This window comes from Mauremys mutica, chromosome 7, assembly GCF_020497125.1.
Source record: "Mauremys mutica isolate MM-2020 ecotype Southern chromosome 7, ASM2049712v1, whole genome shotgun sequence".
NCBI classification, from domain to species: domain Eukaryota; kingdom Metazoa; phylum Chordata; order Testudines; family Geoemydidae; genus Mauremys; species Mauremys mutica.
Window position 1 is genome coordinate 101,546,659 of NC_059078.1, and position 16,574 is coordinate 101,563,232.

Consider the following 16,574-nt stretch of genomic DNA (forward strand, 5'->3'; position numbering starts at 1 on the left):
CGTTTGATCGTCCTAATCTAGTTCTTAGTGGACAGCATTCCCATTATCTTTAAAAGGGTCAGAGCCAAGGCCATTGGGAAGAGTGCATTGTGCTATATCTTGTCTGTTGATTAATACATTTTCAGTGATGCCAGTTCCTTAACTTCATGAGCACACATATTCACACAAAAAAGCTGAATAAAGGTTCCTAGTGGATTAAACTTCTCTCTCTTTCCCTCTCATACTCACAAATCCTTTTAGGTTTCCCTGGAAATATTTAAAAAAATCAGCAATTGCTGATCATTTTGAAAAGATTAACTCCTGCGTTAAGAAAAAAAATCTCTAATTAATTAGCTCAATAATTACTTTAAATCCTTGTTTGACATATGGAGAACACAATCATGAGAATTTATAACCAGAACCATTTTAATAACACATTCTAGTTCTCTTCTCTTATGTATGTTAGTTAATCTAAAAAGACTTTTGAATCGAAGGGATTAAGCCCCAAGAAAGATATCTTTTGTTGTATACAAGACAGGAAGCCAGATAGCTAGATGAAGTACTTATTATTATAGAAATTTATTCTCCATTCTCTGGAAACTGTTATTTGGGATCTGCTGGAAGAAATGGGTATTTGACAGTCGGCGTGAACAAAACAAAAACAACACAGCCATAGCCTTCATTTTGTCTTATCCCATCAAAAAGGTACAGTAAGAAGAAATATATAAACATTTCCCTTTCATGGCCAAGGTTATTGGGCTTTTCCTTGACCTGGAGAAGGGAGTAAGCAGATCTACTGCCACAGACTGCTGCATGAAATATGTGAAAGCATTTGAAAAGTGGCAGGGCAGAGATAATGTTATGCCACCTGGAAATCCTAGAATCATCTGGGGTCTGTTTTGGACCCAAACACAAAAGCTGGGAAGAACAATTCCTTATGAATCATTCAGCTGGCCTAGGATCACCAGAGTGCATTGCATTGCACTCTGGTTCTATCCCCACCCGCCCCTAGTGTGCCCCTGATGTATCTGTGATGCAGGAAGTAGACAGTGTAAAGGAATCCAAGGATTCCCCCAAGCTGCAGTGGTCTTCAGCTGTCTGCCTAAGGCTGCCTTAAATCTCCTTTGTGCTTCTGGAGTAGTGCAAAGGTGACTTATCTCTAGGAAGGATTGAGTCCTAGGTCCCAAAAGAACAGAGTAGACAGAGGAAGAAGCACAGACAGTCTTTTCATGAAGATGCAGCAAGAAAGGAGGACAAATGTTTTACCCATATAGTCATAATACAGTTTCTACAAGCAGTACATGAGATAGCTCAACGACATCACCAAAAGCCTGCTCTGCTCCCATTGAAGTCAATGGCCAAACTATCCTCTAGCTGCAGTGGAAGCAGGATCAGCCTCAAAGCTGTTAAGATAATGAGTTGATTGAAAACTCCTATAGTACAGTAATGGTCAAATTCATGAGGACAAAATATGATTTTCCTGCTGATATAGTTCATGAATATAGTTTATGTGAGATATATGAATATATGAACCATTTTTCATTTTTGAGAGTGGTTAAAGATTATAAAATATTTTTAATGATTTAATCATTCTCCTACAGTCATTAATAGTTTTTACATTCCTGCTATATATTTATTTAATTGGCTACTGAACTGGCAGCATTTAATTAATGGTTCCTTTTCACAAATCAATAACAATTATGATTTTTTCTGGTTAAATAATTAATTATCCTTGAATTGTTTTTCTTTGTAACGTTTTTCAAGTTAACAGGAGGACGTGCAGGTATTGTACAGGAGAACTTAGCTGGATCTGAGGACCAGTGTTTCTAAGCTCTTCTATCCCAAAGATACTACTTTTAGATGCCCATTTAAACTCACTGTATTTGGGAATTAATGTGACAATCAGAGCCAAGTTCAGCCTCGTGTGACTCATGCATTCCATCCTTTCCATTATTTTCTTTGTAACACTCACCACTGTAGCATGTACGCACTGTAGCTCCATTGTAGTCAATGGAGTTATACTAGAGTTGAACTGAGTCCTTGAAGTACATTACAATGCTAAGGTAGATTTCACTTGATGTTCTATGATAATTTTGCATTAGTTAGAGATTTGACATGAATTTTCCCTTTTCTATCTTCTTGCATACCTTAGTAAAGCTGCTATCTGCACGGATCTTTTTTAAACAGAATGATATAGAAGGGTCTTCACTTACTCATTGTACATGCCATTTTGTGGAGGAAACGGGGACAATTGCTGAAGTTTGGAAAATATTAGACCTAAAATATTTCAGACTGGAAACGACAGTATTTCTGCTGAACTGATAATTTGTATCTGTTTTAGATTTTTCATAAACATGATAACCATTTCTACATCTATCTTAAGAATTCTTTTTGTTGATTAAAGTGTAAAAAAGACGGAATAACTGTGTATGGACAATGATAAAGTAGGCTGTTTTTAATAAATATTTGTCATGTCTTGTCACATCTGCACAAATTCCACTGTTACTGAAGAGACACCACACTGATAAAAAAGAGCTCAGAAAATCAATGAATCTTGAGCTAAAGCAGTTGCTAAACACACAGAAAACATCTTTATCCAACAGTCATAGTGCTGTGAAAATTCCCAAGCCTTGCATCGGTATAGCTAAGGAAAATTTAATCTTCCCAAATACTCATCAGGGCACTCCATCCTGCAGACCTGACAGCCCCACTTATAATTAATTATACAATTTCGATGGGAATATCGACTAAACAAAGCTATAAATCATAGAAAAAGTCAATAGGCATGGACACATTCAATCATGTCCCGACCAATGATTACTACTCTTAAAATACAATAATTATTTTCAGGAGCCAGCTTGAATTAAATTTCTGTCAGGCTGGTACAAGACCGCTGGTTGATGAAGGATGCGATGGATTTTTTTGGTTGAATTCGGCATAGGAACATTTATCCTTTTAGATAGGTAGTTTGTTTTTAGTGATCATGGTGCTGCGTGTTTAACTAGACCATGAAGATTAGATTATCTCCAATGGCTCATTATATCGTTTATCTTTTTCCTTCCATGCTTGATCTGGAAGATTTCCTGCTTCTCGGCGCATGAACGAAATGGCAGCTGATTTTGAAATGTAATATGTTAAAGTATCATGTCTGCATATGAGTTTGCATACAAGTATGTGTGTATGGGCATGTGGTTCATGTATGAGAAATCGTCCAAACTGTCAGTTGAAATACCACTGGTATATTATGAATTGCAATAAAGAGGAGTGACTTTGTTCAGCAGATAAAGCTGTACTGAAAGAAGAATAAAATTATAAACTTTCAAGTTGATATTAAAAAAGTTAAAAGAAATAAAACAGATAAATGTAGAGAGACAAGTTTTCATTTCTCTTGTTTATCTGTCAAATGGAACTGGAAATGGGACAGGGAATTTTTAGCGAGATAATATAAAGAAAGGCTATGTCAAAGCATAGATTGGACCAAATGTTTCAAAAAGAGAAAAATATCGGTATGTGAAGATAGTCAATATCAATTTTCCATCCACAGTAATATATTTAGACCCCAAAAAAGGTAACTTACCCATGTTTTTTTGAGCTATTTTGTCCAGGTGGGTCCCACTTCCAATCTCATGTGCCCACCATAAATGTAGATATGTAAAAAAACTACTTATTTTTAAAATGTTGCATAGCCACAAACTTACCGCAGTGCCGTTGTTGTCTCTAAAAACATCTTGATTAAAATAGTCAAAGAGCTTCTTTTCTAACTGTAACATAACCTGAGAAAGTAAAGCAGGAAAAAAAAATCAGGGAAAAACTTCTGGCCTAAGTGGTCATATGAGTTAGGCAGTCAGTCATTCTCAACTATATAAATTCAGCTCTTTAAAAATCAAGTAAATTTCTAGATCGCTAAATCTCTTTCCTTATCAATCAGCCCATTTGGTTCACTGGCAAACAGCTAACAAGATTAAACAAACAGTTCTGAAGAGTGTGGACATCTATATTCTCCCCCTAAATTATGATATGTAAGTTTAATTTTTGAAGGGCTACGTAAAGTGCCGCTCAGGAAAGAATACAACCTACCAAAAACTCACTTGCATCACAAATCATACAATAATTCACACCTAACAGCCCAATCTTGCAAGATGATGCTCATCACCCTAAAGGATCAGGTGCTAAGTTATCTTAGCCTACATTCTGTAACTACATTTTTGGAGCTAAATTCATCCCTGATAAGTGACTTCCAGAAATTACAGCCAGAGATAAATTTTGCCTTTGATGTTTGCAAATCTGAAAAGGAGATGTTCAACAATCTTCTCTGATATGTCTGTATTCGGTTACATACCTTTCGGTCATTATCAGATTCACGGAATATTAGCTTGACTACTTCATTGGTGTCAGCTGCCCGGATAGTCTGCATTGTAGCCTTTGTACAAAGTGTCTAATAAAAAAGAAAGCAAGAGAGAGATGGTTTTATCAGAAAGATGAACCCCCATTTTGTAGCCTTCTCAATCAATAAACATTAAGGGCTTGATCAAATGCTCAGTGAAAAGTGTGTTTTTGCTGAAGGTCAATTTTAAATACAAAAACACTATTAATTTAATGTATCTCCATTCACTAAAAATCTAGCTAATGAGCTACATTAATGTTCTAACACAAACTGACAAAACCAAGAAAATTCTTTCTTAAAGCAAACATTAACTTCTTAACTCATTGTACTGTGCATTTTTACTTTAAAAGGTTTGACCGTATTACATGATCCCACTTCAGACATTTGTTGTGACCATCCTGAACAGCCATTCCTGCTAGCCCAGCAGACCCCAAATTTTGTTTCACATACCACTTCCTTAAAAAATTGTAAAGTGAATTGATGGAACTTCAAGCTCACATACAAACAGTAATACATGTAGCAATTTAGGAACCCTTGACAATCTATTGTAAAAATTTCATGCTCAAATGTGGTTTCAATCTATAAACATAAACCAACAAAACTTTTATAACTTTGCAATTGGCTGCCGGGGCTAAGTCTATCGGAGAAGCAAATCCTTTTGTATGACCACCCTTCTCAACAAGTGACGGCACTGTACTCCTAAATATTGTATTAATTAGCTTTAGGTATGCCTATTGTGAAAGGGACTTCTCTGTTGCATTCAATTACAGATGGAAATCTGGAGGATTCAGCAAAGCACTTAAACATATGCTTAAATTTAAGCATATGCATAAGCCCTACTGAAGGTAAGCAAATGGATAAGTGTTTTGATAAACAGGACAGGCTGCTGAATTTGGGCCCAGATATGATGCAGGGTTAGGAGAGCTGATGGGAAATGTCTTCTTGCATAGAGATTTATTTTGTTAGTGCTTCCTAACTGAATAGTGCACAAGACAGGAATTAAAGTAAGAACAAAGAAAGTGGGGATTTACTTGCAGTGCATTTTTATTCTTTTTCATGCAGGCAAGAAAACTAGTTTTGGTTTTGCATAATATTTAATAATAAAATAAATATTTTCTGCTTCTATAGTTACTAAGGCACCTATATCTGAGGCCCTAAAAGCATTTTACAATCCTTAGTGAATGTATTCTCATAATACCCCTGTGAGTTACAAATGTATCATTATCCCATTTTACAGATGGGGAAACTGAAGCTAAGACCAAATTCAGATGTGGCATAACATCTGTTTAAGCCACATAAGAATCTGATATAAACAGGATTTCACTAATATCAGAACAGAATTTGCCTCTTATTATCTTGGCTAAAGTCACCTGGAAAGTCTCTGGCAGAGTCTGAAATAGAATCTAGTTTATCTTTAGCCACAAAACCATCAATTCCATTTATCATTTTATTTTTTGCTTCTTTCCTTCCTGAAAAAATACATATGTTGGACTTATTTTAGAAATGCACTGTGTACCAGAAAGACTGTAATGGGATTTTTAGCATATTTGCAACAACACTTATTCATTTATTTTTAAGAAGATGCTGAACATCTGCAGTGACTGCTCTTCTGAACAAATGTACTTCCTAACAAAAATAACCAAACACATACTTGAATATCCAAAGATTTATTTATTTATTTTTACTCTTTATAAAGCACCTAGCACAACAAGGCCATGATCTTTGACTGGAGCCCTTACATGTTATCATAATACTGATAAATAATAATAACAACAAGCCATAAAATTTCATTTTTAAAGGATGATGACTTCTGAGTGTATCACAAGAAAAATATAACACAAATAAATCTGATCTTTCTCTTCAGTCCTATGAATTTAAACATTGCTAATTGATTTCCCCTTCTCATTTTGCTAAAAATATTTCCTCCTGAACTTCTTCCTCTGGATATTCATTTTCCACCCTTCATAAATGTTACTACACTAAATTATAAATCCCTGGCAAGAGGGACTCAGAATGCAAATTCTGGCACAATCATTATCTAGACTAGAGCAGCACAAACACTGCTGTTGGAATGTTTGAAAAACACAAATCTCACTAGAGGAAAAAAATCTGCGCTTCTAGTAACACAAAACATCCTTGAAAATGGTGTTTGTGGTCACAATTTTTCAGACCATTTTTGTTCAGTGGATCAGGCTTCTGCAAACACAGGGAAGAAGTTATAACTAAACTGGTAAAGGTCATGCTGAGAGGACGGTGAAAGAGTGGCATGCCAAATCCTTCGGGGAGCTGCAGTTTTGATTTCATTTAATTTTTTAACATAGACCTAATCACTTTTTCCACACATCACCACAATTTACCTTAGATCCCATTTTGTCTCTTTTGACAAGTAATTAACATTTTGCCATCTGTGTCTGTATGCAGTTACCAATGAGGTAATCCAACAGTGAGCCATTCCCAAAGTGCACTCCCTCTGATACCAGCCATTGAAATTCAAAGCACAGATTAGCTAATCGGGTCAAGCCCAAAAAAATAGCCCTTTGGACTCATGTGTCACAAATCAGTCTGGTCGCCTTTAAACAGCGCACCAGATTAGAACAAGCACCCGAACAAACCAAAGCGGAAAACCCGCCGCTCTCTAAAGCTGGTTTCTAAAGCCCTAACAAATCGCTCCATCTTTCACTCATTTAAACTTTCCAAATGAGGGTCAATATGGTCCCCTAGCATCCAAATGCTAATGCGCTTAAGTGCGCTTAAGCAGCTTTCCGGAGTGAATGGGCCAAAGAAGGGCTCAAAAAGACAAGGCAGAGTTACTGTCACTGTCAAAAAGTCATTGTAGCCACCCCCAGAGTGGTTGCAATTCAAGAAATTCATGATTTCTGTCTCTTAAAGGCATCTGCTTGAGAACATTTTTTTCTGAGCTGCTTTATCTCACAACTTCAGGCTGCTCTAAAAGAATAAAAATCTGATCGACTCTTGAGAACCAATAAAGAGAAAGGACCCACATACCTTATTGCTTTCAAATTTCACACACACAAAAAGTTACCTTATTCGCAAACAAAAAGTGATTGGGCAAAGGTTCATTTCTTATACAAGCTGGAGCATTCCTTTTTTCCTCTCCTTTCAATTTCTACAAAGTCGTAGTCACCCAAGCAGAAAACTTTCAGGAACATGTGCCTTTTTAGCCAAGTCTACTTATGAAGGGATTTTTTGTTGTGGTTAAAAAAATCAAAATGCTATGAAAACATGCTGTTCTTTTCAATGTTCTAAGGTTCTTTAAAGACATCTTTTTAGATGATGGGAAACCAGATAGCAAAAAGCCTCTATCAAGTTTTCTTCTTTTTCTTCTTTAATTTCAGGCCCTTGTTTTTCTTTTGCAAGTTAAATATTGCTACAGTGCTTGCAGGAGAGTTGCCACTCAGCCTTCATCCTTTAGCTAGGATACAGACATAACTTATTCCAATTTTACTTGGATTATCCACACAGGTAGACTCCTGTAGCTTCTTCAAAGTAACATATAAAAAATACTTGTGACATTCATCTATATAGACTTGTGAAACACAGCTATAACTTTTCTGATGTAATCAATTTACTCAGAATTTACTGTATTTTACCATTGTGCAAAGTTAGAAAGTTACTTCTGTATGCCATTGCTCTGCAGTCTTCAGGAAATGAATCTCCTTTTCATTTGCAGAATAAATGCAACCTTTAAAATTCTTCTGCTTAACTTTATAATGCAGTGCATTAAAATATTTTACAGTATTCTGCAGTGCCAAATAAAACTATTCTGTCAGCAACAGACACACATATGTATATTGAAACATGGCAACCCTTCACGGAATATACAGAAAATACCATAAACCAGTAAATCGTACCATTTTTTCCTCATTAGTGTAATCCTTTGCTGAAAACTGCAATATTGTTTTCTCATTTATTTTGCACATCTATTCCCTGGTCACCTTCTAGAGTTCTATGTCAAACTCCGATATGTGATTTGTGTCTTTTATTGCATGCCTGTACTTACTTAAATTAAAAAGATTTTGAAAAAATGCGATGTCCAATACATATGGATTCAAACTTTCCTATTATCTCTGCCTAAGAATCTAAATATGTGTATTACTTTTCCCATGTGATTTAAATAATCTTCTCAGGAAACTTTGTTTTATTACTTATTAATTCTTCTAAAATAAAATAATTGGAACATTTTCAGTGTCTCGTTATAATGAAAAAGTTCCAGGAACAACTGCAACTATAATTCATAATAAGTTTCAGTAATTTCCAAGGAACCTTCATGGGTTTAGCAAAAGTGTTTCTTTTTAGAAGTAGCAAGGCACAGAAGAGAAAAAGGGCTAAGACACTGAACCAAATAACATACCAGTAACCAAATAATCTTTTAAGATGCTAAATTTTATTTCAGTTAAATCTCTTGTAGATTTTGACAGGATGTAAGAGAGATACATAGCTCATCTCAATTAGGAAACAAATACTTTTAGCCACTTTTCCTGAAACAGCTCTTGAAAAAAAAATCTGCCTGACATTTATTGAATTAGGACAACCAAATGCTTTTTTATTATCATAGGAGGCAAATTGTATTTGAAACAATTTGAGAGCTAGAGGACTTGCTACTTCAGGAGTACAGAAACATCTGTCTTGTTCAGGCTGTTTCTGATCTGTGAAGGTCTGATTCTGATCTCACTTATGTTGGTGTACCTCAGGAGTAATTTCACTGAACTCAGTGGAGTAAAAGAGATCAGATTCAGACCCTGAGTGTTTATTGGAGAAAGCCAGAGTCTGATCTAGCTTTTTCCACCAGTCAGTGATACACAATTAAAACTTCTCGATAGGAGATTATGATTAATCAACATTTTAGTGTTTTAATTTTTGTACACACACCATTCTAATAGAAATTTAGGTTTAACCTTTCACTGTGGTGCATAGCTATTCAGCCACATAACTTATATGAACATTTGCAGAAGTTGCAGGAATAAATGCCCAATGCAAGACAACGAAAATCCACCCTAAAGAATATACACCTATTTTCAACTGGACAAAGTGTCCTTGATTCAGGCTAAACTCAACCAGTGTGCGAGATTGAGGGGTCGGGGAAGAAATAGAAACACCATGAACATTTCAGAGACGTGATTAGATCTAAAATAGTCACAAGTCAAAAATCAATCAAAATCTCTACATTCCAGGGGGCCAAAATTCAGCAGTGATATAAATGATGGCCTAATCTGATGGAAAATAAATACATATGGGCATGTCACAAAGTACTTTAACTTGCCCAGTTTGGGCATTCAGTCAGCATGCGAAATTACTGTCATACTAATCTTATAATCTATGAGGACCATATTCAGACCTGGCATAAGCAGGTACAGCAGCAGCATCCACTGAAGTTTTTTGCCCCATAAGTGTTGGGGAAGGTGTGAAGTAAGCTAAAGCAAAGGCTTGCTTTATTTTACACCATCCTGTTAGTTGCTTTTCTTGTTACATCACCTTCTGTCCCCTCGGTATGTAAGGTATACCTGGTTTGTATATTTTCTGATGCCAAATCAGTGCAAATTACACTGTGCTGCCACTTACATCAATTCTATGACCGATTTACCTCACGGTGCAACTTACAGGACCGTTGATGTCACCAATGAAGTCCTGGCCTATAGACTTCCATGGGATGCGTTGTAGTGTGTCTCAGAGGGCCTGCTAGTATATCTAAATCTTTTAAAGGTTTATTTCAGTTTTAAAGTATCTCTTTGAGCAGCGCCAGTGATGGTAGCTTTTATGCTAAAAATACCCCTTTAAATCTAAATTTAAACTTTGAAAATCTCAAACATGCATGCTGAGGAGACTTGCTTGGTGCCAGACTAGCAAGATTCCTCTCCATTTCCTTCTATGAATCTCATTGGGGCCCAGCTGAGATGACTTGGCTGCAGGCTGGGATATGGACTTGCCCCTTACTCCAGTACAACTCTTTATATCACACTCCGCTTCAAACCTATTTGAACATTCTCTTCTCAAGAACCTTTTAGATCACTGTTAATAATACATCACTAAATATGTCCTTGGTTCTTTCTGGACAAATAGGAAGACAAGGTCTTTTCCCCAAGGAACCTGCAATAAACAGACTACACTGGGCCTGACCGCCGCTTTCCGCAGCTCCCATTGGCCGGGAACGGTGGAACACGGCCACTGGGAGCTGCGAGCGGCCGTGCAAATGGAAACAAACGGTCTGGCGGCCTGCCAGCGGATTAACTTGATGGGCCATGTGCGGTCACAGGTTGCCCTCCACTGCACTACAGTATGGACAAGGAAGAGTGTTGGGAAGGCAGGCAACATGAAAGCAAAGTAATTAGCACCCGTCTTGATACTTCTAAAGATTTCTGTTATGTTCATTAAATTTTAAGTGTACATTTGATGTGAGTTGAATGACATGATAATGAGTGGAGGTGTGAGGGCAGGGCTGGAGAGTTATTGCTAGAAGACACTTCATATGTGCATAGTACCCGTTCGTGGCATTGCCAAATAGTGTTAAAGACAGCTCTGACACATGAACTCCTACAAGTTAAAGAAAAAGTTAAATGAACTAAACTTACAGATTCAGTACGAGAGCATTTAGAAGAAAACCCTTAAACTTAACCACAGAAACAGGACAATTTAATAGAATTATCATCTTCTATTAGGCTGCAAACAACATTATTCACAGATATACACTCTACAAGCCATAGTCAGAGGTGACATAGTTGGAGGACAAGCGCTGACATCTACAGCTGACTTGTGGGGGGTCAGGGTCAAGCAAACTTCCATCCCAAAAGAAAAGCAGGAATTGGGTAGGACACGGGATAGGTACCTACAACGTCATTTCCCAGCCTGCAGAGTAAACAGGGGAGGGACTGACATCTTCTCTTAAAGATGAAGCAAAGCAGAAGGGACTGAGCCTGACACACACTGTGTTGTGTGTGTGACACACACACAAACACACACACACACACACACCCATTAGAAGCTATCCCTTTTTCCTTTTTTATACTCTCTCACACACTGGCCCCAAGAATAACAGTTTGAACCTGAAGTTTTGTGTGGCTTTGAAGTTAGGCCACAAAACTATAAGGAAATTGTCAGGCTGGCAATGTTGCACTAGCTACTTTTAACCACAAGGGGAGGGATGTAGGACAATGTAAAACACCTTTTATTTTTGTTTGTTGTTGACCCCAGCATTAAGATAGCACTTTTCATCTGCTGACTGGAACAAACTTCACATCATAAAGGAGAGAGAAGTGCAATTCCTTGGACTCACTCTCCTGAGTCACAGCCCTATGCTCTGTCTACTGGACAACACTGCTTCCTCTTGAATTCATGAATTTTTAATAAACAGTGAACTGACTAGAAACAGGCACGTGACATCCAGTTTTCTGTCCATATAAAGTTTTCTGAATTGCCAACACGTTAACCAACATTCATTGTGTTAAGAATTATCACTGGCTAATTTTCCAGCTGACTTCTCCAAAAAACTTGAACACTAAGTGTTCTATTATTAAGACACAAACCCTAAAAACTCTACTGCTGTTGTTTTCTGTCTGACACTTCAGCGGCATTCAATTTTGTAATAAGCATTCTTCAGTTACAGCTGTATCACTGGACTTGGAATTGGAGAAATAGTTGTAGCTCCCCATCTTACAATTTAGTTTAGGTCTCTGAAATATCTGGCTTGGGCTTGGTAAGAAAGCAAGTCCTTTTCCAGAAGAGGCCACAAAAATAGCTTCCCTTGGTCGTTGGATAATACAATATATGAAGGAACTGAAAACTTCCAAAGACTAACAGAAATACAGAAAGCTTGAAGGAGAAACACTTGCAAAATTAAAACCCATATCTGATCAAAGACTCCTGGAAAAACATCACTGATGACTGCACAGTTATAGACAATTGAGATCCTACCTAAAGCGTGTGGGGAAACTAAAGAATTTTTATACATTTTAACAACCAGGTTTGAGAGTTTGGATAAAGTTAACATTCTGTAAAAATTGCAGGCAAGTAATTTTGCCTTGTTTGTATATGGAACCAATATGCAACTCTGCATATCCCCCAAACAGCTGTGTTTTCAAATTATTTTAGTATTCTTATAATTACATCATCCTTTCTTATTTAAGGAAAAAAGCAAATGTCATAAACTACTGCATTTATTAGTTTGTGGTTGGTAGCTGTTTAGGAGTTCATTCTGTGGTACTAGACCTGTAGACCATTATCATGTCTAAATTGATGCACAATTTGGTGTTAAGAGCTGTATTTTAAAATGTATATCCAAGTAAAGCCATTCCTGAAAACAGTTGCATGAGGCCATCTCATATGACTAAGGACTTGCAGATCAGCCCCACAGTGAGCAGTTCTCCTTACAACATAAGCTGAACTGGCATTTAGGATGCTGAAGCTGTAAGCTATTTTTTGCCATTCTATGTAATAAATGACTCCAGTTTTGTTTTTTCATTTATCTTGGGGCTCATTTGAGAAAGGTGTAAACTAGTGGTCTAAGCATGGCACAGGGAGCCAGGAACTACTAAATTCATCCTAATTCTTACACATACGTCCTCTCTGACCTTGGCTACATTACATAGATCTGCCTCTGTTTTCTCATCTGCAAAATATGGATGATATTTGCTCAAAAAGGCAGTAAAAAGATTAAGTAATATTTGTATTAACTACCGTTAAGTGAATGTTTGCAAAGAACTAAGAAAACGGAAAGTATTACACACATGGTAAGGATTAAGATAGTCATATCTTCCTCAGTGAAGTCCAAAATAAAGTTACTACTGAGCTCATCCAACTACACCTTCCTGATGAGCCTTATAAGGATTAGCTCCTCCTTTTCCCCACTAACCTGACCTACCACTATGGAAGTTTTAGCAGTAATTATGAACAATTAGAAGCATCCCTGTTGCAGTTAATAAAATGTGCGTAAGTGCTTTCCTGCACTGGCACTGTAGTCAGCTGGAGGAAGGGATTTCCTACTAGAAACCCTAAGGCAGATGAGCACCTACACCTAAAATGGAAATTAGCACAAGGGAAATTAAGTTTATTTACTATAAATAAAATTAACATCCTATGAAGTATATAAATTGATAGGATACCTTTTCGAAAGTTGGCATGGCACACCAAGTGTTTTTGCTCTTCAAAGTCAGAAAGTGTGCCAAACAATATGATCTGGCAGGCTTTAGGGAGCAAAGAATTCAATTTACCTGTTTGTACAAACTAAAAACAAACATCTTAGCCTAAATTTACTCCTGAGATAACTTCACTGATCTCAGTGGAATCACACCCGGGTAATACTTCACGTTATGTGAGACGTCAACTCTTTTGGTTCATCTCTGTTCCTAACATAACAGATAAGATAAAAAATATATCTGTGTGTTCATCTGTACATTTGAAGAGACCAGTCAAAAAGAGCTCTTAGCCTGACTACAGATCTGTGCTTGTACAATTCCACGACCCAAACTACTTTTTAAATCTTATTACAAATTTACCACATCAGATGTCAAGTAGCACCTGAAGGGTGAGGCTAATCCCACTGACATATGAACAGCAGGACATGACATTTTCCAAACCTATTACCATTAGCAGAAATGCTCTACCAAACAAAATGATCCACCGCAAGCAGAAAATAAATTCCTTGGGTATAGCTTGTGATACGTGGTATGCTCAGGACAAATGGTTTTATTTTCTGCTCATTACATGAGCTTCATAACTTATGTTGTCCACCTATATTATTTACTACATTGATACTAGCACCAGCTTGGATATTCTGCATATTCCAACAAAATATTTTTCTCTCAACTGTAGCAACATTTTTCCACTACAAGATAAAGGTTTATCATGCTTGTAACTAACGACATTTATTTATTTATTTACAAAAAACTGACACGGTTGTTTGGCAGAAAGAATTTTTTTTTACTTCTAATTGTCAAAAATATGGTTTTTTGAGGACGACATGATGCACTGTGAGTTAGTGCACTAAACCATCTACTTTTGGACCCTGCGTTCAAATTATGCCCAGGTAACAAGGCTAATGGCAAAGCTTTGTGGAATGTAGGGGTTTGGGAGCCTTACTATTTTTGTGTTAGCCAAATCATTTTTTGATGAGTTTAAATTTACATTTTTAAGAAAAGATTCAAATGGGGGGAAAAGGAGGATTTCTAGCTTAAAAGGAAGCTGGTGCTATGTGAGATTAGGAATAGAAGAGAGAATGACCCAAAAAGCTAGTCTGGCAAAGTAGGTGCCCTAATGTATGTGTTATATGTGCTGTATTTATTTTTGCATTAACATTCCCCACCCCCGCTTCTCTTCATTTAGTTTCCCTGACTTTGTTTTTCATTCTGCCCAATCTCCACTCCAGTTCTCACAGGACTTCCTCTCTTCTCCTTCCTCGCCATTCATTCTTTTATTCCATTTTTAAAATAGTGCATGGAATATGAACCCAATAATCTATGAATTCAAGTCATACTTTCCAGCCAATGATGTCAGAGTAATTCAGAGTAAAAACATGAGCTTGCTCATCCCTAGTCATTGGTGGTATCATCTTAGTGTCCAATTATTAGCATTATAAAAGCTGCCACACAATTTGGTATGACAGCCAGGGCCGGCTCCAGAGCCCAGCGGGGCAAGCACCCGCCTGGGGCGGCCCTTTCCCGGGGGGGCGGCAGGCTGGGCCGGCGGACCTGCCGCAGTCATGCCTGCGGGAGGTCCACCGGAGCCCTGGGAGCAGCGGACCTGCCGCAGGCATGACTGCGGAGGGGGCGCTCGTCCCGCGGCTCCAGTGGACCTCCCGCAGGCATGACTGCAGCAGCTCAACCGGAGCCGCCGGACCAGCGAACCGCCCGCCGCTGCGGGAGGTCCAGCCGAGCCGCGCGACCAGCGGCCCCTCCGCAATCATGCCTGCGGGAGGTCCGCTGCTCCCGCGGCTCGGGGGCGCCTCCCGCGCATGACTGCTTGGGGCGGCCAAATTTGTAGAGCCGCCCCTGATGACAGCATACTCCACTCAAGAAAGGTTCAGAACTAAGTGTAGGATTATTGCAGGTCAATACCAAGGCACGTTGCTGGAGCTGTGTTTAGATCCTTACTGAGCAAATTAAACCGAATTCAAGCCAGTGCTGAATTCCTAACTTTCATGAGGACTAAACACATTTTTTTTAAAAAGTATTTTGGAATAAAAGGCATGAAAAGCACCATTTGTAAATAAAATGTAGGTCATACTGTGTATGACAGGTATTTACAAATAAAATGCTGCACAGAGTAGAGGAGAGCAAATCATGGAAAAAGAAGCTGTGGGACACGCGGGACAACATGGAGCGGGAAAGGAGGTTAGGCAGGATGTTTTCCCTATTGACTCTTCTACACCATCTTTAAATAGCTTTGTTCCCCCCCCCTCAGAGGACTTCAGTCCATGTAGGAATGAAGGAACTGTAAATGGTGCTTACAGCAATATTAAGTATCCCTCCATGGTCTCTGGGCTCCATCAAGAGCTCTGTCATTGGCCAGGAGTGTATGGCAAATACAGCCACTGAGCCCACCATGCTGCCATGGGCGAGCAGAGGTAGACAGAGAGAGGAATTTGGAGGAAGAGTATCTTCACACTACCGGACAGGAATACAGTGGGGTTTAACTCAACAATGAATGCAGCTCCCCAGCTTAAACAGCAACATCAGACATTGCACAGCACTGCTGCCAGAAAATGGAAAGATGTGGCACAAATGCAACTCACATACTCCTGTTAATCCTTTTTGATCAGTGTTCTCTCCCATGCTAGCTGATATGGGAGGGGAACACAGGGCCCAAGTAGGACAAGAAACCAAAAAGCATATTTTTCATAATTTATTAAATGCAGATTAAAAACATTTCACTGACGCAAAACAGGACTCAAACACTGCGAGGTATGTAACACATGAGCACAGAGACCTGGGACAAAAAAAAATCATGGTTATAGATAGGGGAAACAATGCAGCTTGAAATGTGTTAATGCAACATAATGTTAACATTAACAGCTGGGGACTAGTTGCTGAAGTGCTATTCTGCCTCTATATCTTTAAGTGCTGCTAAATTCATTTGTCACTTGATCGAAAGCCAACAGGCTACAAATCTCCAAGTACCTCTTGTGCTGAATAGTGACAGGAGTATTCTGTTTCACCATAAGAAAACATTTATGTGCTTCTCTGTTCGAAGTCATACATGCCAT

General features: G+C 38.1%; 1 protein-coding gene across 5 annotated transcripts in view; it reads right to left on the bottom strand.

Moving 5' to 3' along the window:
* The window catches only part of INPP5A (inositol polyphosphate-5-phosphatase A), a 415,177-nt gene that overhangs the window by 45,192 nt on the left and 353,411 nt on the right, over window positions 1–16,574 (bottom strand). For all 5 annotated transcript variants that reach the window (XM_045024848.1, XM_045024849.1, XM_045024853.1 and 2 more), the window contains 2 exons: window positions 4,319–4,414; window positions 3,678–3,752 (listed from right to left, as the gene is read on the bottom strand). In XM_045024848.1, coding sequence (XP_044880783.1) covers window positions 3,678–3,752; window positions 4,319–4,414 — 171 coding nt within the window. The remainder of the gene's footprint in view (window positions 1–3,677; window positions 3,753–4,318; window positions 4,415–16,574) is intronic.